At 42.2% G+C, this 22,960-nt stretch overlaps 1 protein-coding gene across 1 annotated transcript; it reads left to right on the forward strand.

The window, feature by feature from the left end:
* The first annotated feature begins 960 nt into the window (after positions 1 to 960).
* On the forward strand, positions 961 to 22,762 carry slc19a3b (solute carrier family 19 member 3b). The gene is made up of 5 exons (XM_048541875.2): positions 961 to 1,286; positions 3,289 to 4,099; positions 12,552 to 12,744; positions 14,600 to 14,741; positions 21,869 to 22,762. Exons 1-5 carry the CDS (start codon positions 1,137 to 1,139, stop codon positions 22,040 to 22,042), a joined length of 1,470 nt encoding a protein of 489 aa, XP_048397832.1. The 5' UTR covers positions 961 to 1,136; the 3' UTR covers positions 22,043 to 22,762.
* Positions 22,763 to 22,960: the final 198 nt, after the last annotated feature.

The raw sequence follows: 22,960 nt of genomic DNA on the forward strand, positions 1-22,960 counted from the left end.
CACTCGAGGTAAGCTTTTTAAAGATTCAAAATCCGTGACTCACCGGCTTCCCGACAGGCTCCTGCTCCAAGCTCCCGCTCGTGCTGCTGCTGCAACCAGAAATGACGACATGGTGAGGCTGCTTTTTGTCTGTTGTTCATGTCCGTGGACAAAGTTTTTAGGCAGTCATTGCCCATAGACTGCACATGGTCTGCCGTCCAAGTTGGAGGTCCAAAGGAGCAAGTGGCAAGCTGGAGCCGCCAGATACCCACTGTAACTTTCAAGTTGGGAATTGATGCCACCTAGTTTTTATGTGTTCTCTGAGAGAATTAAAACTGCATGTCAAGGAGTTGAGATTAGCTACTAATGAGATGTAAATAACGTCTTTCTAGCAAGATTTCATCTCACCGTTCAAAACTTGGTTGAAGAATCAGACTTCTATTACTCAATATCAAGAATCTCATTTTTCTGAACTCGCTCTTTTCTCTCGACCAACTTGCCATATCATTCGTGGGATGGGAAAATTCAAACCTAAGTCTTTCCTTTTCTATGAAAAGGAGTTCCAGCCTGGTCGAAGAATTCAGATCACCTAACAACTGTCACAAATACAGCTTGGAGGGAATTAGGACAATCGATTGTTTGGGTTACCTACATACTTTTCTGTATTTATTAGTAAATTTACATCTTAAATACATGGTGATACTGTATTTACTTTTAATGTGGCTATGTTTTTGATTTCTTTTCATGTTTTAGTTATGTTCTAGGTTTCAGTTTTATCAACAATCTCAGTGTCATAGAGCTCTTAATGACTCAGTCACATCAGTGAATTAAATCAAAGGGTGGTTTAAATATGTCATATTTTGTTATCTTACTAATGACTTCAAAGTCATAAAATCATATAAAGTGATATACAAATAGAGCAAAGTTTCAGTTGAACCAGGAATGTATATTCTGATTAAATCATAGGGCAAGGCAGCCAATCATTCAATTAGGCGAGGTGTTGCAATCCAGACAATTTATTCAACTCCATTTCCATTCTATCAACTCACCTCAAAAGAGGTAGCTTTGGCTACTCCATTGAACTGCAACAGACAAATGAAAAGGAGTCAACAATCAGTGCCATTACATAGAATTGTGTTTTTGCAAACCTGAGAGCTATGGATTGTTGGAAAGCAGGGAGCGATAAGAAATGGGTATATCCTACACTGCTCTTGTGCATATACGGATTTTTTGCTACAATGAAGCCTGCAGAGCCCTTTCTGACGCCATATTTAGTTGGACCAGATAAAAATTTCACGATTGAACAGGTATGTATTCAGAAAGTTCTAGTACAAAACAAACTATGATTAGATATGTATGTTTCACTAATGTTTCATACCGATGTGATTGGTAGTATTTTAGCTGAAGGGTATACGTGCATTTAGATTAATTTAAATGTAGAATATTTTTCTGTTGTCTCTTAAGGTTTCAATTATATTCAGCATGCCTATTTCTCTGATGATAGCAATAAATAATTTACATTCATATTGCACATTTTATAACTTTAGAATGTCCCAAAACACTACACTGTACTTTTAAAAGGTAGACTTGTAATTATAGAATCTCTACAGTAGGGAAACAGGCCCTCTGGCCCAACAAGTCCACAGCAACCCTCAGATTTCTCCTCTAACCATCTTCGATCTGCCTCCCCCTCTCTCCCTATTTATTTCAGGACCCTCTCCCCCTCCCCCTTTTCTGATGAAGGGGTCTAGGCCCGAAACGTCAGCTTTTGTGCTCCTAAGATGCTGCCTGGCCTGCTGTGTTTATCCAGCTCCATACTTTATCTTGGATTCTCCAGTTTCTATTAACTCAGACTTCCCACCCAGACCTATCCCCCTAAATCTACACATCCTTAAATGCTGTGGGCAACTTAGCCAATCCACCTAGCCTACACATCTTTGGGTTGTGGGAGGAAACCCATACAGACATAGGGAGAATGTGCAAACTCCACACGGATATTTGCCTGAGTGTGGAATTGAACTCAGGTCCCTGGTGCTGTGAGGCTGCAGTGCTAACCACCGAGTCACCATGCCACTCCCATTGGTGGGATGTAATGTAGGAAACACAGCAACCAATGTCCAGGCAATGAGTAATGAAATAAACAGTCATGTCACCTGCTTTAGGAGTTGGTTGAGGGATATAAGTGAAATGATTTGCATCCACTGAAGAAAGTGTAATTGGTTTAATGTCTTATCAAATGCAGCACTATTTAAGCACTGATATGTCAACCTGGATTAAGTACTCACATTTCTGGAGTTAGGCTAGAAGCCACAGCTTTCAGAAGTGAGAATGTACTTTGAGGCATTCTGCACTCTCATGCTGTTGTGTCTTCTACTTAGCAAAGTCACTTTTATTTCAAATTCATGCTTTATAAGTTATGCATCCATGTAAAGTCTACGTTACAAACGGGCATTCTATATACAGAAAGTGCTTACCAATGGTGAAAGCTTATGCCACATAATGTCATCTCTGTTCATTTTTTGTACATTATTTTTCATACTCTATGTCATTCAAATCATGAAGAGGTTACATGCTCCAAGTTAAAAACAACAAGTCATACAGACCAGTTTCCAATCCATAGAGGACTTTAGTTTTGATTTAAATTAAACTTTTTATCTGATGATTGTACTTTTCCTTATGGCCAACATGTGATCAGAACTGATTAACAGTAAGCAAGCACAGCATATTAATATATGCCCCCTGTACTTACCATAATTCATGTATAGCAAAGAAATGACATAGAAAGAAAGGCATCAAACGTGCTGAAAATATTTGGCATCAATAAAGTCCTTTTGAAATGTAGTCATTGTAGGAAATGCAGAAACCAATTTACACACAGCAAGATCACAAAAACAACAATGTGATAATGACAAATATCTGTTTTTGCGATTTTAATTGAAAACTTCTTATTCGTCAGACCACCAGAATAAACCTCCTGCTCAACCTCTCCACCTCAAAGAATAGATGGGTTCTCAGTTTAACATTTCATTTGAAGACTGCACCTCTGACAAGGCAGCATTCTCTTAGTCCCACATTAGTGTGCCTGACTACATTGCTGTGCTTAAGTCCTGGAGCACAAACAACTGAATCACTTGTCAATTCATGGAACACATATCCTAATGCACACCTCCTCAATTATATCTGTTAAGTACATATGAATGAAACAATTTTCAAATATCCCCAATAACCTGTTTTAAAAATGCAATTCATTGATTGTGCCTGTTCTGGTCAAAATCCAAGTAAACTGATATTATTTTCTCTTTTGGTCAGGTTACGAACCAATTGTTCCCCATTTGGACGTATTCATTCTTGGCACTACTGATCCCAGTCTTTTTGTTCACTGACTACCTAAGATACAAACCTGTCATCATTATACAAGGTGTTGCTTTGGTGATTAACTATGTATTGCTAGTCTTTGCAGACGGAATGATGGCTATGTGCTATCTTCAATTCAACAATGGTCTTGTATCAGCTACAGAAGTCGCTTACTACTCATATATTTACAGCGTCGTTGATGCTGAGCATTACCAGAAAGTGACCAGCTACTGCCGAAGTATTACTTTGACTGCTTATACGGTGGGATCAACAATGGCACAACTTTTAGTTTCACTGGAAGTTGTCTCCTATTTTGATCTAAATGTCATTTCATTGGGATCAATGACTGTGGCCCTGTTGACATCGTGTTTTCTACCCATGCCGAGGCAAAGCATATTCTTCCAAAGTTCAGATAAATCTTCAGATGACACAATAAAATCAAACACTTCCAATGGCTGCATACACCTCAAGAAAAATTTGCAAGGATCCAGTGAGAACACTTTCTTCTCTGAAAGAAAATGGTTAACCCATTGGCTGAGTATAAAGGGGAAAAACACTTTTCTAAAGGTGATACTTCAGCTATGGTCTGATTTTAAGATTTGTTACTCATCAAGAAATCTGCTTTATTGGTCATTCTGGTGGGCCATAGGTACTTGCGGCTATTATCAGATTTTCAATTATGTTCAAGTGCTCTGGGATCATATTGCACCATCCAAGAATGTCTCAGTATTTAATGGTGGTGTAGAGGCACTGACAACTCTTACAGGTAGGGCTTTTGATGTTAAGCTATATTATTCTAAATGACAAATGCAAAACATTGCTGCACAAAACTCAATGGCACGGATTTTCTGACCAGACTATTGTTATCTTGGTTTCGATATGTGTTGCGCATGGGACACTGCTGAATCCCCGATCCAAAGGAATTGCTTGAAAAATTGCATTTTCCATTTATATCAGGGACTCCATTTATATCAAGGCTCCAATGAAATTAAGCAACTTAATTACTCAGGGAAACACTTCCTGGGTGTTTAGAGATTATGGGAACTGCAGATGCTGGAGAATCCAAGATAACAAAGTGTGGGGCTGCATGAACACAGCAGGCCAAGCAGCACCTCAGGAGCACAAAAGCTTAATGCTTAGCCTGCTGTGTTCATCCAGCCCCACACTTTGTTATCCTGACTTCCTGGGTGTTTGCCTGCCATGTATTAAACATATAGTCTAACTCCTGAGTAACTATTAAGCTGATTCAGCAATTACTTCACACATCTTCAACTACACATACTTCAGACCACTTACACACCCAAAACCATACCCAAAAAGCCTTCTGTCATGCTTCCATTTGGCACTCTACCTGCTTGGCACTCTACGTATATGGCATTGTACCCCAAATAATTTGGCAACCTAATTACCTGGCACAGTACTATTCATCTGGCAACCTACCCCAACCACCCTACTATAACCCCAGCTTGAACACTACCCAGCTAATACCCTACTTACCTGACACCCTGGGACTACACCACATCAGCCTACTTACCTGACATTCTATCAGCTACTCTTCAGTCTCTTTATCCCAGGTGTACTACAGCCTCCCCGGGTGGCAGCCTGCTCAGCTGACATTCTAATTTCATGTTACCCAAGCACACTACAAACAAGGCTACTTCATATTCATCTGACATCCTTACCCATAGTATTACCCTCCTCAGCTGGCACCTATCTACCTGGCACCATATCCCCTTTACCATCTTGCACCCTAACCTGATATCACATCCGAATCACTTACAACTTGACAGCAGCTGTCTGGATAACAAAGTGTGGAGCTGGATGAACACAGCAGGCCAAGCAGCACCTTAGGAGCACAAAAGCTGACGTTTCGGGCCTAGACCCTTCATCAGAGAGGGGGATGGGGGGAGGGAACTGGAATAAATAGGGAGAGAGGGGGAGGCGGACCGAAGATGGAGAGTAAAGAAGATAGGTGGAGAGGGTGTAGGTGGGGAGGTAGGGAGGGGATAGGTCAGTCCAGGGAAGACGGACAGGTCAAGGAGGTGGGATGAGGTTAGTAGGTAGCTGGGGGTGCGGCTTGGGGTGGGAGGAAGGGATGGGTGAGAGGAAGAACAGGTTAGGCAGGCTGGGACAAGCTGGGTGTGTTCATCCAGCTCCACACTTTGTTATCTTGGATTCTCCAGCATCTGCAGTTCCCATTATCTCTGATAGCAGCTGTCTGGATCTTTCCATTTCAGAGCTTAATCTGAACAAGTGTGAGGCCATGCATTTTAGGAAGTTAAATATAAGAGGGAGGTATACGGAAAATTTCTGAATCCTTAGGGGAATCGGATGGACAGAGGATCTTGGAGTCCAAGTCCATAGCCCCCTAAAAGTGGCAGCACAAGTGGATAAGGTAGGAAAGAAGACATTGGGCAAGCTTGCTTTCATCAGTCAGGGCATTGAGTGTAAAAGTTGGCAAGTCATGTTGCAACTATCTAAGACTTTGATCTGGCCACATTTGGAATACTGTGTTCAGTTCTAGTCACCATACTATAAGAAAGGATGTGGAGGCTATGGTTTGGGTGCAGAGGAGGTTTACCAGGATGTTGCCTGGAATGGTGTGTATTTGTTGTAAGGAGAGATTGGTCAAACTTGGATTAATTTTGCTAGAGTTTAGGAGCCTGAGGAGCAATCTGATTGAAGTATATAAAGTTATGGGAGGCATGTAGGGTGGAAAGCCAGAGTCTCTTTCCCGAGTTGAGAATGTCAAATACTAGGAGGCATAGGTTTAAGGTGAGAGGGGCAAACTTTAAAGGAGATGTGCAAGGAAAGGTTTATTCACAGAGGGTAGTGGGGTGCCTGGAAATGACTGCTGGGGAGATGCTAGAAGCCTATGCAATAGCAAAGTCTAAGAGGCATTTAGACAGACATATGAAGAGGCATTGAAAGACAGGTACAGATCATGTACAGGTAACAAAGAGTGAAGCTGGACGAACACAGCAGGCCAAGCAGCATCTCAGGAGCACAAAAGCTGACGTTTCGGGCTTAGACCCTTCATCAGAGAGGGGGATGGGGCGAGGGTTCTGGAATAAATAGGAAGAGAGGGGGAGGCGGACCGAAGATGGAGAGAAAAGAAGGTAGGTGGAGAGGAGAATATAGGTAGGGAGGGGATAGGTCAGTCCAGGGAAGACGGACAGGTCAAGGAGGTGGGATGAGGTTAGTAGGTAGGAAATGGAGGTATGGCTTGAGGTGGGAGGAGGAGATAGATGAGAGGAAGAACAGGTTAGGGAGGCGGGGACAAGCTGGGCTGGTTTTGGAATGCAGTGGGGGGAGGGGATGAGCTGGGCTGGTTTTGGAATACAGTGGGACTTCACAAGCTTCAAAATCTCCCCTTCCCCCACTGTATCCCAAAACCAGCCCAGCTCGTCCCCTCCCCCCACTGTACCCCAAAACCAGCCCAGCTTGTCCCCACCTCCCTAACCTGTTCTTCCTCTCACCTATCCCCTCCTCCCACCTCAAGCTGCACCTCCATTTCCTACCTACTAACCTCATCCCGCCTCCTTGACCTGTCCGTCCTCCCTGGACTGACCTATTCCCTCCCTACCTCCCCACCTATACTCTCCTCTCCACCTATCTTCTTTTCTCTCCATCTTCGGTCCGCCTCCCGCTCTCTCCCTGTTTATCCAGAACCCTCTCCCCATTCCCCTCTCTGATGAGGGGTCGAGGCCCGAAACGTCAGCTTTTATGCTCCTGAGATGCTGCTTGGCCTGCTGTGTTCATCCAGCTTCACACTTTGTTATCTTGGATTCTGCAGCATCTGCAGTTCCCATTATCTCTGACCATGTACAGGTAGTTGGAATTAATTTAGAATAGTATCATGATTGACACAGACAATTTGGAAGAAGGGCCAGTTCCTGTGCAATGTTCTATATTCTACGTTAACACAGGCAGTATTCTACCCAATAAACCCAATAAGAGGTCCATCACACTAAAACTATCAGATGACATGAACAATTCCAAGAAAACAAATTACCAATACTGCCAAATAAACATTCCTACATTCCTAATTTTCTGGCTATAATATATCATCCCAGATCAAAGGCAGTTCCGTAACATCATAAAATATATCACTTTATAAAATACTGACCTCTGGTATGTTTAATAAAAATGATTACATCTGACATTTATAATGATGTTTTTTACATATCTCAGTAGGATGCTACTATGTAGCATCGCTAACAAAATGCATCCTATCTGAATTTATAAAAATTATTACTCTAATGTATATATGATGTTATTACCACCAAAGAGACACACATTCAGAAACATTCCATGTAATAGGAGAAATGAATGAGAACTTTGTTATCAGAAATCAGTTGGATAGTACAAAGTTAATTTTGTTTCTTGCTGAACTGACACATTAATTTAAACTATTGCAATAAATAGTGTATTTGCCAACTTATCAGATAGAATACATACTTAGTGAATGAATGCAATTAAACACCACTGAAGAAATAAAGACAAAGTGCTGGAATAACTCAGCAGGCCTGGCAGCATCAGAGAAGGAAAAAACAGAGTTAACATTTCGGGTCCAGTGACCCTTCCTCAGAATCTTTCCTCAGAACCTGTTCTGAGCGTCACCGGACCTGAAACATTAACTCTGTTTTCTCTTCACAAATGCTGCTAGACCTGCTGAGCTTTTCCAGCAACCTTGTTTTTGTTCCTGATTTACAGCATCCACAGTTTTTATTTTGGCTTTTATTTACCATTGAAGAAATACTGTTTAATGGAGAAGATAACTGCAAGTTTGTCAGGATGAAAGGTAGTATCTTACATGGGTAACACAATGTGGAGCTGGAGGATCACAGGAGGCCAGGCAGCATCAGAGGATCAGGAAAGCTGATGTATCAGGTCAGGATCCTTCTTCAGAAATGGGGGAGGGGAAGGGGCTCTGAAATAAATGGCGGGGGGGACCATGATAGCAGGTAGATAGTGGAGTGGATAGGTGGGAGAGAAGACGGACAGGTCAAAGAGGTGGGGATAAAGCTAATAAAGGTGAGTGTAGGTCATGGGGATTGGTCAGTGAGGTTGGAGGAGCCGATAGGTGAGAGAGAAGACAGGCACATAATGAGGTGGGAATGAGAGAGGTGCTGGTGTTGGGATGAGGTCAGGGGTGGGGAGATTTTGAAGCGAGTAAACATTGAGGCCATTGGCTTGTAGATTTCCAAAGTTGAATATGAGGTGATGTTCGTCCAGTTTCCGGTGGCATTGTTGTGACACTGGAACAGGTTCAGGAAGGACATGTCGTCCAGGAATTGGGAGGGGGTGTTGAAGTGGTTTGTGACTGGGAGTTGTTATTGTTTGTCATGAACTGAGCGTGGGTATCCTACAAAGTGGTCTGTGTGGTCTGTGTCATATGGGCTATTGCGAAATAAGTGGTAGGAGTTAGCGAGTTTTTGAGAAGATTTGTAGCTCAGGTTGAGGTTCTGGATGCAAGTTTGCTCGCTGAGCTGGAAGGTTCATTTTCAGACGTTTCGTCACCATTCTAGGTAACATCATCAGTGAGCCTCCGGTGAAGCGCTGGTGTTATGTCCCGCTTCCTAGAAGCATGGCATTCCAACCGGAACTCTATCAACAAACACATTGATTTGGAGCCGATCTACCACCCTCTGAGAAAAAGAACAGGAAATGACATCACCACAGGAAATGACATCACCAACCCAAGGAAGCCTAAACAAATAAATAGAAAGCGGGACATAACACCAGCGCTTCGTCGAGGCTCACTGATGATGTTACCTAGAATGGTGACGAAACGTCTGAAAACGAACCTTCCAGCTCAGCGAGCAAACTCACATCCAGAAGTGGTAGGAGTGGATAAGAGGTCCAGCAATGTCCATCTCAGTGTCCCTATCATCTTACACCATCTGTTACGCTTTTCACAAAGGGTGGTGACTTTCTTGCTAGCTAGTCATGAGTTACCAAAAAAGGGAGATTGTTGGTTGTTAAATTACTTGTTAATATTCAGCTTCCTATCTTACCAAACACACTAAAGAAGGAAGCTGCTGAGCAGTCTTGACATGGAAACCAGAGTGAGAACCTGGTACATTCAACTTGCAGCTTCTTCTGAACAATCTTTATTTTATATTCTACCAAAATGTGGCTCAGGGCACAGTCTACAGAGACCAGCCAAATAAATCTATTGTTCGTGGAGATTGGCATCTAGTAGCTTTCAACCCCTCATAAGCATCATGGTATCTCAATGGTACACTGGCAGTGCAATCTGAAAGCAGTGACTTGCATTGCTGGGTCTGCAGTCAGAAGGCTTTTGCAGGAAGACAGGCACACAGCTGAAGGATTGAAACAAGCTACATCTCAGGCCTGCTCACTTGTTTTTCAGCACTTGTTCACTTAGTGCCTACCTGATTCTCACAATATATCCATGCCATGCCTTGCCTTTATATTAGATTAGATTAGATTCCCTACAGTGTGGAAACAAACCCTTTAGATTAGATTAGATTCCCTACAGTGTGGAAACAAGCCCTTCGGCCCAACAAGCCCACACCATCCCCTGAAGCATCCCACCCAGACCCATCTCCCTATAACCCACACACCCCTGTACGCTACGGGCAATTTACCTTGGCAAATCCACCTAGCCTGCACATCTTTGGACTGTGGGAGGAAACCGGAGCACCCGGAGAAAACCCACGCAGACACAGGGAGAATGTGCAAACTCGTCACAGACAGTTACCCGAGGCTGGAATCGAACCCGGGTCCCTGGCGCTGTGAGGCTGCAGTGCTAACCACTGAGCTACCGTGCCACCCATGCTAATAGCACAGTCACACAACCAGGCAGCTTGGCTGGCTCATCAGCACTACTCAGTCAAGGGAATGTGCATCTTTCTGTGTTGGCAGTGCGCTTCATCAATCTACTTTGTAACATCCCCTCAATTATAAGCTGTAGGCCACTGTTGCAGAATTGCAGTGCCATCTTCTCCTTCTCCCACATCTTCCAGAAATACTCTTGATGAGCAGGGTAGCTTTGGAACACCAGTGGTCATCAAGGTGTGGAGTGACCTTTTACAGATGGTGCAGCCTCACAATGTACCGATCTTTCAACATATATCTGCTGAATGACATGACGCATGGGGATGGCACATGATAAGATGGGACCAGGGTCGAACATGAGGGTGCCATAACAGGGGTGGTAGGTGGTTAATGAGGCATTTTTTTTAAAACATACTGCAATAGAACCCACCATACATTGTAGTGAAAAACCCTCCAAAAACCCAATACAAAGTGGACTTGTCAAAAAAAAATGCAAGATTCGGCCTTTCGCTTGGTGTTCTATACACTGAACTAAAACGGCAAAGCCATCAGTTCTATTCTCTTCAGAGGTGCACCATTCTCCAACACTGTTTGGTTTGCTGTACTCTGTGGGGAAGGGGAGGGGAATTAATGATCTGACAAAATTATAACATAGGGATTTTCCCTATAATATGCCATGTGGTGTGAGGCCCTGGAAGTGTACCTGTTAGTTATTGGTTTATTCTATGCTTGACGTCAACACTATTGTTTGCATAGTTAGATACTTCTTAGTATCTCTGATCTGTGGATGTTGGTGCATGCACACTTAAAGGGAGCTGGCTTTTACTAGGTATTAATCCTCTTGGTCTCTAATATCCCCATTTCACTCTTATCCTAGAATACATATTTTTCACATTCTTCATTGCTTACACACTCTTTATTTGCATTATAAGTTATAGGTTATTGAATATAGCTCTCTAGTGTAGTCTGCGAGGCCTGTCCCTTTTACAACGCCCTTCACTCTTCAATCTGATCTCTTCTTTTGATCTAATCTGCTGATGTCAGGGTAACATTATCAGTTATATCATAATTATTTGCATATTTAATTATACTGAAGCTGTTGAGTATCAGGTTGATGAGAAATATCAATGGTGAGATAAGGGGCCTTTGTGGTGTACTGTCCCAACCTCTAGGCCCGTAAGCCCAAGTTCAAGACCCACCTGCTCCAGAGCTGTGTCATACCAGCTCTCAACAGGTTGATTAGAAAATATCTACAAATCAGCCACTGGATGACTCTCAAGGTGCAATGGTAGTGTCCCTACCTCTGGGTAAATTGTCATTTTTTCAAGTCCCACCTACTCCTGATGTGCGGCATAACATAGTTGATTGGATTGATTAGAAATATCATTGAGGAGGTGAGGCCATAGTGGTAGTATCAGTGACAGTTTTCATCCAGGAAACCAAGCTACTGTTCTGAGGGCAATTACTTGAATTGGACAATAATAGATGCTGAAAATTGAGTTGATATGAAGAAAAGCCAGCCTAATGGTAATCATTGTCATGATAGCCCATCTGGTTCACTACTGCCTTTTAGGGAAGGAGGTCTGGCAGCCTACTTGGTCCAGTCTACATGTGACTCCAAATCCATTACCAAATAATTACCCTATGAAATGGCCCAGCAAACCATTCAATTAAAGGGCTTTTCAGGATGAGGAATGAAGGCTGGCATAGCCTACCATATCCCAGATACAAATAATTAAAATAAATGTGAAGAAGTCAATGTTCAGGCAGTGAGCCAATTTTTATGACCACTGAAATGAAAATGCAGCCCTGAGGATGGTCACAAACTCAGTTTACATCTGATTTACAAACTAGAAAGGTTAGCTTTCAGAAAAAGAGCATATGTTATCTGTTTCTTATAAATTTTTTCATACTGGTTTATCAAGGTTGGCTGTAATGTGCCGGGTTTTGGTTGTCTGCAGTACATTTGTTGCACAATTTTGATCAGACTAGTTTACCATTTCATGGGTTTAAATTGTTCAACATTGGCAAATAAGTGGGATTGTAATTAAGGAAGTAAGGCAGTTTTAATACACACGAATTAACTTCAATTTTATACCAAATTCAAATGAAATCTTCTCAGTTAATTTCAACTTGCGACACCACCTTTCAGCATCCCAGGGTAGAGTTGTGAAGAATAATATAAAAAGCTTCTTACAAAGCCCTGGTCAGAAATTCAAAGCAATTCTTAAAATGAAAGGTTAATTATTATTGTGAACAATATTACTTGATGAGGATTTAACACAATTGTTCAACAGTTATCTTGTCCACTGTTTGTAGCCAAGTGTTAATGCATAGAGTTTATCCAATACCTCAGTAACTGCGCTTCAATAGTGGTTAAAGATTTAATTTGTTACTTTCACTCTTTATAGGTGCCATTACCTCCTTTGGTGTCGGCTATATCAAGCTGGACTGGGCTGTCTGGGGAGAACTGGTGCTGGGAATCTTCTCAGGAGTTAGCAGTGCTGCTCTATTCATCATGGACACTACAAACAACATCTGGGTTTGCTATGTTGGTTACATGATATTCAAAGCCTCGTACATGCTGCTCATTACCATAACCACGTGAGTACTGCCAAAGTTTCTGTTTGTTTATCTCCCAAATCATTTTAATGTTATTTCTCAGTCCATCCCTCAATGTCAGGCATTGCTCCTTGGCTGAGAATAAAGACAGACCACCAGCTACCAGCCTTCCCAACCATTATTCACAACATAACAGCATTAGTAGTTGTATAACTGACCATCTGATTTTCTTCCTTTCTTATTACTTAGGATTCATCTGTCATTTGCTGCCTTTCCTTGATACATAGGGCTAAAATCATAAACTTATTGGGAGGGAGCTCTTGGACATATTTTATTGTAATATATTAGAACCAATTCTAAAACTTTTAAAGATAAAACTGCCCTTAAAGATTACACATTATATTGTTAAGTGAGCAGAGAATGAAATTTAGTAATAATTGCTTAGTCCTTTATGGGAGTTTACTTCCTTATTGAATATATACCCATAATATGTCATGAGAATCTCATATTCTGATGCCAAATTGTACAAAATAATCAGACGCCATCTAAACTTCTATAATTTTCTTTGCCTTTTTTAGCATGTCTTCGCAAACTGCGCATTCCCCCTCTAGAGAATAGTGGGATGGTACTGCAAGGATTCCCTGCCTGTTGAACCACCGCCACCACATGGTTCACTCCGACCATGGCTGACAGGCCCTGGCTTGAGACTTGAGCCAAGAGGTTCTAGCCTAATGATAGGGATATTGTCTCAAGACTTCCAATTCTCTTAATTAATAAAAAACAAAGATTAAGGCAGGCCAGAATGGAAACAATAATCAAGTTAATTTAAAGGTAAATAGGAATCGGTTCTGAAGATGGTCAGCAATCCTCCTTGATAGATTTTTCTTTCTGTGTTTCTTCCTGACAGTAAAAATGAAAACCCACTCTGGTTTCCTTTCTGTTGAATTATCCTCCTCCTCATTGTTTTAAAAGGAAAGTAGGAGTCAACTTTTATTGTGCAGCTTCTTTTAACTCAGTATCGAAAACTGATTCTAATATTTAATGATTCCTCAAACACCAACTCATAATTAATTCTATATTTTTTCCAGACCTGACATAAAATTGTTACAGCTATGTTTGAACTTATCATATCCATTCAATGATTATACTTGTGGTAATCTTAATAACATTATAAATAGGGATTTGTTTTGTATTCATAGGATATGAACGTTGCTGGTTGGGCCAGCATTTATTGCCCATTCTTGGGTTCCCTTGGGTTTCCCACTGCAGAGTATTTGCTGCAGGGACATACACAATCAACATTCCCATTCATTTTGATTTCATTTGAGTGGTCCTCCAAAGTCTATGCATGGCAATAACTTCCAGAACTAGAAGCCTATGCTGAATGGCATCAACATGCCAATCACCATGTGCTTAGTAGATGGAGTGTTGCCTACAATGCTGTGAGGGAGGGAAGGTGTTCCAAGATTTTGACCTCTCAACACTCACTGAAGGTATGTCAATATTTTCCTAAGACAAGATGGTGGTTGGATTGAAGGAGAATTGTAGATGGTGGCATTCCTGCATATCTGCTTTCCTCGTCCTTCTAGACAGCAGTAGCCATGAGTTTGAGAGATGCTGTCGAAGGAGCCTTGTTGGATATCTGCAGTACAGTTTGAAGATGGTGCACACTACTGCTGCTGTGCATTGGTCATGGAGTGACTAAATGTTTATAAATGCAATGACAGTCAAGCAGGCTGCTTTACCTGGTTGGTGTCAGTATGCTTCAGCTTGCACTCAAATATAGCTAACAGCAAGTCCAAACCTTGATCACTTCAAATTGCCCTTTGTTGTTTATAGAAATCGTTAACAAATTTCAACTAAATATGATACATAATTCTGCTTTATTGATTCTCAGATTCTGTATTGCATCAAACCTTTGCATGGAGCGTTACGCCTTACTGTTTGGGGTAAACAACTGCATGGCACTAATACTTCAGACTATCCTGACTATTGTTGTCGTTGATTCGAGTGGTCTGGGGCTGGACATTGTTACCCAGGTAATCTACATATTGATCTGTCATTACTGCTTCAACAAAGTCCCAATAATCTGATCAGATTCTTTACCAACCGCATGTGCTGAATTGTTCTGACATAATAACATTGGCCATTAAATCACTGAAACCCATAGCACAGATGGAGTTCAATCAGCCCACCATGTCTGCATTTGTTCTTTGGAAGAGCTGTTGTGGCAAATTCGACAACTCCACATTTTATCCATAACCCTATTATTTCTTCATCCTCAAATAAATTGTGGGGCTCATTTGTAAAACTATTGATAGAATCGGATATTACCAACTTTTCAGGTAGAGTAGTCCAGATCCCAAAAGTTCTATGATTTAAAGATATCTCCTCAGCTCCCACTTTATTTTTTGCGAATAATTTTGAATCTCATCATGACACTCATGCAATCTCAGGAACAAAATTTCTCATTCTCTGGTACACCCTATTGTTCCCCTATCTCTGTTTTAAGGAGAGCAGTCCTGTCTTTTCCAGCCTGATACTGTTCTTTCTTCTTGCCTTGCAAACAGAACGCTGTTACACCACAATCACTGCAACAGTTCAAGAAGGAGGTTTAGCAAGACCTTCTCAAGGACAGTTAGATATCACCAATAACTGCTCGCCTCACCAGAGATGCCCACATTCCATGAACAAATGAATAAAAAAAGTTAGCCTGCAGGCACAGTAACTAATTAAGAAAGCAAGCTGAATGTTGGCATTTACTGCAGGGACCAGTGAACTCCTCATCTTGTTAAAGAATATTTTTAAATTCCCCCATAAGTTTCTGACTAACTTTCTCTGTGCTTTTTTCAAGCCTTGACATCTTTCCTTAAAGGAGGGGTGCAGAGTTGTCCACAGCACTCCAACTGAAGCAAGACCAGTGATTTATAAAGTTCCAGCAAGATTGCTTTGCTTTTATATTCTTTTCTCCTGTTTATAAAGTAAACCATTTTTAAAGCCACTTCCTTAATTTATCCTGAAAACTTTAAAAATTGTGTTTATGGATAGCAAAGTCATCATTACTCATTTACACTTTTCAAAATCATGCCATTTACAGTTCATCGCATTTCCATTTTTACCCTTCAGAATTGCAGGTCTTCACACTTTCCCATCTTGAACATCATCTGCAATGTTCCCTCCTGTATCAACATACTTGCCATGCCATCCTATGGCCTATAACTACCCTTATCATGATCCAATCCTATGATTGTGCAGAATGTGAATATTACTGAAAAAAAAAGTCATGTTGAAAATTTTCAATATTATAATATTCTTGCTAATTGTCCCGGTTAATGCAAGACAAAAACTTCAACAAAAGGTGACATTTTTCTAACGATACTCAATTGGTGCTTTGTAATGCTTGTGGTATCAGCAAACTTTATAAAGCTGCTCCCTACATCTGAGTCATACCTGCTGTGCATCAGAGTCAAGAGTCAAAATATTGTTTTTGTCACCCAAGATTAACACTCTAGTTATAATACTTTTTTGAATGAAGAAGGCACAGTGCCCCACTACAGAAAGAATGCAGCATGACTGCTACCCGGCCATTCGACATTGACTTGCTTGTTCTGATACGTATGGGCTCACACCAGTCAAATTTTGCAGGAATTGAATTGTTTTTGGTTTGTGATACATCTCTGAATTGACATGTGGCACTTGTAAAGGGATCTGGGGACTTGAATTCTGTTGTTCTTCTGTTCAACTATATATCTCGCTCTCCTATCATTTATTATGTACTACTTTGACCTGTTCATCCAAACAAAGGGGATTGCTTCATATTTGCCCAAAATGAGCTCAATCTGCCACTTTTGTTTCCACCTCATAAGTCAATTGATACCTTCCCGCGTTCTACAACTTGCTTTGCCACTATGAACAACCCAAACAATTTTTAGATTAGAATAGAAATTTATTGTCAAGTGTACATCTACATGAAAATTACAGCAAAATGTTTGATAAGCCACCACACAGCACATAATAATAACAAAATAAAACTGAGGAAAAGTTTACAAACCTGACTGCCTTGGTCGACCCGTTGTCTCCGTCTGCTCCTGCCCCACCGAACTTATCTCCACCTGGATTCTGGATTCCATTTTCTCCCTGTTGGTCCAGGAACTCCCTACTGACATCCATGACACCACCCATGCTCTTCATCCCCTCCAGAACTTACAAAACCACACTGACCCTAAACTCCACCTCTTCCTCCATTACATTGATGACTGTTTCGGCGCCACCTAGTATTCCCACGAGGAGCTTGAACAATTCATCCACTTCACTAACACCTTCCACCCCAACCTTAAGTTTACCTAGACCATGTCTGACACCTCTCTCTCCTTCCTGGACCTCTCTGTCTCCATCTCTGGCATCTACCTGGAAACTGTTATCCATTTTAAGCCTACCAACTCCCACAACTACCTAGAATATTTCTCCTCTCACCCACCTTCCTGTGAAAAGGCCATCCCCTATTCCCAATTCCCTCACCTCTGCCGCATCTGCTCCCAAGATGAGGCATTCCACTCCCGAGCATCCCAGATGCCCTCTTTTATCAAGAACCACAACTTCCTCTCCACAGTGATCGGAAATGCCCTTGACCATGTCTCCCGCTTTTCCCACAACTCATCCCTCATATCCCCTATCCGCAATAATAACCAAAACAGAATCCCCCTTGTCCTCATGTACCACCCCACCAACCTCCAAATCCAACGCATCATCCTCTGACATTTCTGCCATCTGCAATACAACCCCACTACCAAAGATATTTTTCCCTCCCCACCCTTATTTGCCTTCCGGAGGGACCACTCTCTCCGTGAATCCCTTGTCTGCTCAACACTCCCCTCCAGCCCGACCACCCCTGGCACTTTTCCCTGCAACCGAAGCAAATGCTACACCTGCCCCTATACCTCCCCCCTCAACCTGATCCCTGGCCCTAAGAAGATTTTTCACATCAAGCAGATGTTCACCTGCACACTTGTTAATGAGATATACTGTATCCACTGTTCCCGTTGTGGCCTCCTCTACATCGGTGAAACCAAATGGAGGCTCGGGGACCACTTTGCGGAACACCTATGCTCTGTTCGCAACAAACAACTACACCTCCCAGTCACGAACCATTTTAACTGCGCCACCCCCTGCCCCCCCCCACCCCTCCCACTCTTCAGACGACATGTCTATCCTGGGCTCCCTGCACTGCCACAATGACACCACCCGAAAGATGCAGGAACAGCATCTCATATTTCGCTTGGGAACCCTGCAGCCCAAGGGTATCAATGTGGACTTCACAAGCTTCAAAATCACCCCTGCCCGGCCACAACCCAAAACCAGCTCAGCTAGTTCCCGCCTCCCTAAGCATTCCTCCAACCTCAAGCCCCACCCCCATTTCCTACCCAGAAACCTCATCCCGACTTCTTGACCTGTCCGTCCTCCCTGGACTGACCTATTCCCTCCCTAACTCCCCACCTACATTCACCTTCACTGGCTCTAACCCCGCCTCTTTGACCTGTCTGCCTCCTCTCAACCTATCTTCTCCTTTATCCATCTTCCATCTGCCTCCCCCCTCTCCCTATTTATTTCAGAATCCCCTTCCCCTCCCCCATTTCTGAAGAATGGTCTGGGCCCGAAATGTCAGCCCTCCTGCTCCTCTGAGGCTGCTTGGCCTGCTGTGTTCATCCAGCTCCACACCGTGTTATCTGAGAAAATGTCCATTCCAGTTCAGTTAACAGCTCCTGGGTTCAGGGAAAGCTGATGAAGGAATGATGGAACACTCTGGGAATGCAGCCGGGATGGGAACATCACATTGAGATGAGACCACTACACGAGGCCGCTGGAATATTGAACCAGAAGGTCCACCAAAGAGGACCACCATGCCGGACTGAGACTGCCACTCCAGGCTGCTGGAAGCCAATTCAACACTGGGCCAAGAGAAGCCTCCTTTTCCCCATCCAATGCTTCTCCAGATGCTGCTGTCTACCCACCAATCAGCCCTTTTGCCAATGTTTCCGCTCCTTCAGGCATCTACAGAAATGGAGCCTAGACCCAGCGTGAGAGTCCGGGCTACAGGAGTCAGCTCGGGACCTGCTCCTCTCTCAATGAGAGACCAAAACTGTGGCCAGAAAGGATTACAAAGTGATTATCTGAACATTGACTATTTCCTCCACTGCTTCCTTGAGCAACATGAAATATGCTGAATCTGGGGCTGACAAAGTATCTATTTCCAAAAGTGCTGTTCTCAGTATTTCATATCCCTCTCTAGTTTATACCATCATATATCTGAATATTTTCCAACTTCTTCACTCAGATGAAGACCCTTTCTCTCTGCAAGAAAATTAAGGCTGAAATATTCTGTAAGATCCAGGCAACATCTTCCAATTTCAAGCATATATTCTGAGTCTCGAATAAGCCCAACTCTTTTGCTGAGTTATTTAGTTGCTTTTTATGTTTCCATAATTTGTCTTTAGCTTGATTTTAATTGCCAATACTTTTTCATGCCCTCACTTTGTTTTTCTAAACTCATTTTAATTTCACTCCTGTGCTATTTAGTTTCCTCTATGCTTTGTGCTTTACTGCATTTTCTGCGATAAAATTTTGTTCCTGGCTCATTGGCACAAAGTCCTAAAATTCTGACTGTGTAAATGCCTCTTGAGAAAATGTATAGTGGATGCTCCAGTTTTGGTTCCAGGCCTGTGAGGTATAATGAGAGTCTGGTTGGCTGGACTTTAATGAAGTTCAGAAGCAGCTTTTGGGGCTGCTGAATACAGAGGTGATCCAACTCTCTGTAACAGGTTTTAAAACACAAGAAAACAAACAAGCTGTACATTGGACATCATCCCATCATCTCTCATACCCTCAGACATCCTCTACACTAGAGTTTTAACAGTACACTTCTCATTGTCCTACCATATATAAGGTATTCTCTTACCTTCACCAAATTGATCGCTTTTTATTTTCCTGGGTTGAACTCAAGTTGCCACTTTCAATTCGAGCTGACTAGTCAACTGATATCTTCCTAAAGTCTAAAATACGTTTGGCAGGAATCCACTAGAACATATACTAGGTCAGGGCAATCTAGATATAGTGTGAGCTTAAGCCAGTGTATCCAGGATAACTTTGTAGAGGATGGAGTTGCTGTCTGCTTGTACAAGGCCATTGGAGTGAAGGAGAGAGCATGGATTTAGTGTGTCATGTCTTTTGATCTTCTCAAGGGTAACTAGGGATGGGCAATAAATGCTGGCCAGCCAGTGACACTCACAATCCACATCCCACAAGTGAGTTGAAAAAAGGACTTCTAGCAAGGATGGCATATACTATGTATACTTATTACTGGTCTTAGCAGATATACCAAGCTAAAGTGGTAGAAGTGGAACTGCAGACCCCCTCACTGAATCAGACTGATGGGAGCCAATTCACATACTCCTCAGTATTTGAAATTCCACAAGTATTAATAGAAAGGTGATGCAGTGGCTAGCACTGTTGCCTCATAGCACCAGAAACCCAGGTTCAATTCCAACCTCAGGTGACTCTCTGTGTGGAGTTTGCATATTCCCAGTGTGTCTATGTTGGTTTCTGCCAGGTGCTCCTGTTTTCCCCCACAGTCCAAACATGTGCAGAACAAGTGGGTGGCACGGTGGCTCGGTGGTTACCACTGCTGCCTCACAGCACCAGGGACCTAGAGTCAATTCCAGCTTTGGACACCTGTCTGTGTGGAGTTTGCACATTTTCCCAACGTCTGCCCAGCTCCCACAATCCACAGACGTGCAGGTTAGGTGGACTGGTCATGCAATATGCAGGGTTACAGTGATAGGGTAGCAGGGAGAGTCTGGGTGGATGCTCTTCAGACAGTCAGTGCAGACTCAGTGGGCAAAATGGCCTGATTCCATACTGTAATGATGAGTAACAGGAATAGGTCACCTAAGACATGCCTCCATTTGTCTGGAGTCTATGCTGAAAGATAGAGTTCAGCAGTTGATGCAACCCTTATGTAGATCCCAAGATCACTTCCATTGATTTGCAGTGCCATTGTATTAATGTGTGCATTTGTGCTTTAATCCTTACACTGGATGAGTTACTTGCTGCACTTCTTCACCTAAGACATGGAGAAAACATATTTCACGAGAGCTTTAATAGTAAGCATTAGAGATAAAATAAGCTTTTTTGACAAATAGTAATATCAGAATATTCTATGAAAGCTGCTGTAAATTGTTCATTTGAGGATTATGCTGGCTTCCACTTCTTTCTGCTTACTCAAACATTTGAACATCTTAGTGGAGAATGTTATGGCCTTACCATGAATTGAGCTCACAGAAGGGAGACCGAGCAGCACTGTACACATTTCCTGCCCCATCCTCCAATCGTCTTTCAGCAAGGCGGGAGGCCCACCAGATATTGGGCCAATTCAGTTGAATCTAGCAGCTTTCCACAGACTGAGGGGAGCCCCTCCTGTTCAAGCACCTTTCTCCAAGGTAGTTCTCTCCATCTTTATCTCAAATCCGAGCTTTCTACCCCGAATTTCTGCAGACTACCGACACCAGGTTTACCTGCATGTCCAATGGCATATGTATTCTCTGGTGAAAATTCTGAGTTTTGGCACTACGTAAGGAATTTATTGATCTGTTTCCAATGAATAATTCCAGGTGACTAGATTATACAATAAAATCTTTATTTACAATCAATCAGCAGATAGGAAAATGTGAGCCAGGTCAATTCATTGCAAAATTACTGATTACAGTATGAACACCAAAATTTGAAAAGCCTAAAAGATTTTAATAAATGGCAATATTAGTATATTCAGTAAATAGTAAAAGTTTTATTTCTACCATTGATCTCACTGAAAAGAGTTCAAAGATGCTTTTCGATTCTGTAATAAATCCTATTGTTCAATTGCTTTGAGCAGCAACTTGCATTGAGTGTTTTTTATATAGGTTCAGGGTGCTAATTAAATCCAAATAAATGTACCTAAAGTCACTTGATTGACAGTGTTTATGCTGTTAACAGATTCCAAGTTCAAAGTACAACTCTAAGCATCATTAGTTCTGCAATAGATGATTGAAATGAATTATAGCAATGTTTTCTCGTTCTCTCAATGATATCAGTGTTGTTTCATTGGAAACCAATATCTGCCTCATCTATTCTCCAGTTTCTGATCTATGGGAGTTTCTATGCTTTGATTGCTGGCACCTTCCTGCTGAAAGGGGTGCACACTTTCATTCAACACAGATTGAAAAGAAAGGAGAGGAATCTAGAAGAAGACGTAACATCTATCACTTTGGATCCTCCAACTCAACAGATGTGTATGAGCACTAAGCTATAAATTGAGTAAGGAAGTTGGACGGGAAGAAATGCATTTCACAGCCACCTGAACTTTCCAATGTAAAATTATTCTCGGGTTACACTGTACAGTCCCTGAAATGTCCCATAAATGTGCCAAAGTCCATGCTGACTCATAAGAAATTTAGTTGTTTAGCATATTTGGTTGTAATTAGGGTAATATATATGAGTTCTGTGTGTGCAATTAATTGAACCTTACACAGGAAATCAATGTGCAAAGCCCATTGGCTGAACACTCCCATGCAACTCCCTACCTTGTATGATGTAGGAAATTTTAAATAGGTATCACCTAAAACCCTTGAAAGCATACCGTCCAGGTGCATGCCAGCCTGGTATGGCAACTTCTCTGACCAGGGCCATAGGAAACTACACATGACGGTGTACATAGCCCAGACCATCACAGAAGCCAACCTTCCATCCATGGACTCCATTTACATGGCTCACTGCTGTGGAAGGTCAGCCAAAATCATCAAAGACCCATTGCACCCTGGTAATGACCTCCTACAACTTCTTTCGTCAGGCAGAAGATACAGAAGCCTAAACACATGCACGAGCAGTTCAGGAACAGCTTCTTCCTGGCTGTTATGAGACTGATTAGTGGCTTCTCTGGCCTCAAATCACGCTGATCTTGTGAATGTTGATCTCACCTTGTGCACGCCTTATGCAATGTAACCAGTATGCCTCTGTCTAAGTCTTTTTTGATCTGTACATCCTTTTCTTTCAATGATCTGTCTGTACCGCTCATAAATAAAACTTTTCACTGTATTTCAGTACATGGAACGATAAATAAATCAATCAATTCCACTCACATGGCTGCTTCTAGTGAGAAGAGACAGCTAGCCTGTATAAAAATCGACATTCAAGTGGCAATTAGATGTCGTACTCAGGCAAATAGAATCAA

Source organism: Stegostoma tigrinum, chromosome 14, assembly GCF_030684315.1.
Source record: "Stegostoma tigrinum isolate sSteTig4 chromosome 14, sSteTig4.hap1, whole genome shotgun sequence".
Taxonomy (NCBI): Eukaryota; Metazoa; Chordata; class Chondrichthyes; order Orectolobiformes; family Stegostomatidae; genus Stegostoma; species Stegostoma tigrinum.

Bases quoted from the DNA above. Each gene is read 5' to 3' on its own strand.
- slc19a3b (XM_048541875.2), top strand. From the start codon at position 1,137: ATGGATTGTTGGAAAGCAGGGAGCGATAAGAAATGGGTATATCCTACA. The intron at 4,100-12,551 runs GTAGGGCTTTTG...CACTCTTTATAG, and splicing joins GGCACTGACAACTCTTACAG to GTGCCATTACCTCCTTTGGT. The intron at 14,742-21,868 runs GTAATCTACATA...TCTATTCTCCAG, and splicing joins GGCTGGACATTGTTACCCAG to TTTCTGATCTATGGGAGTTT.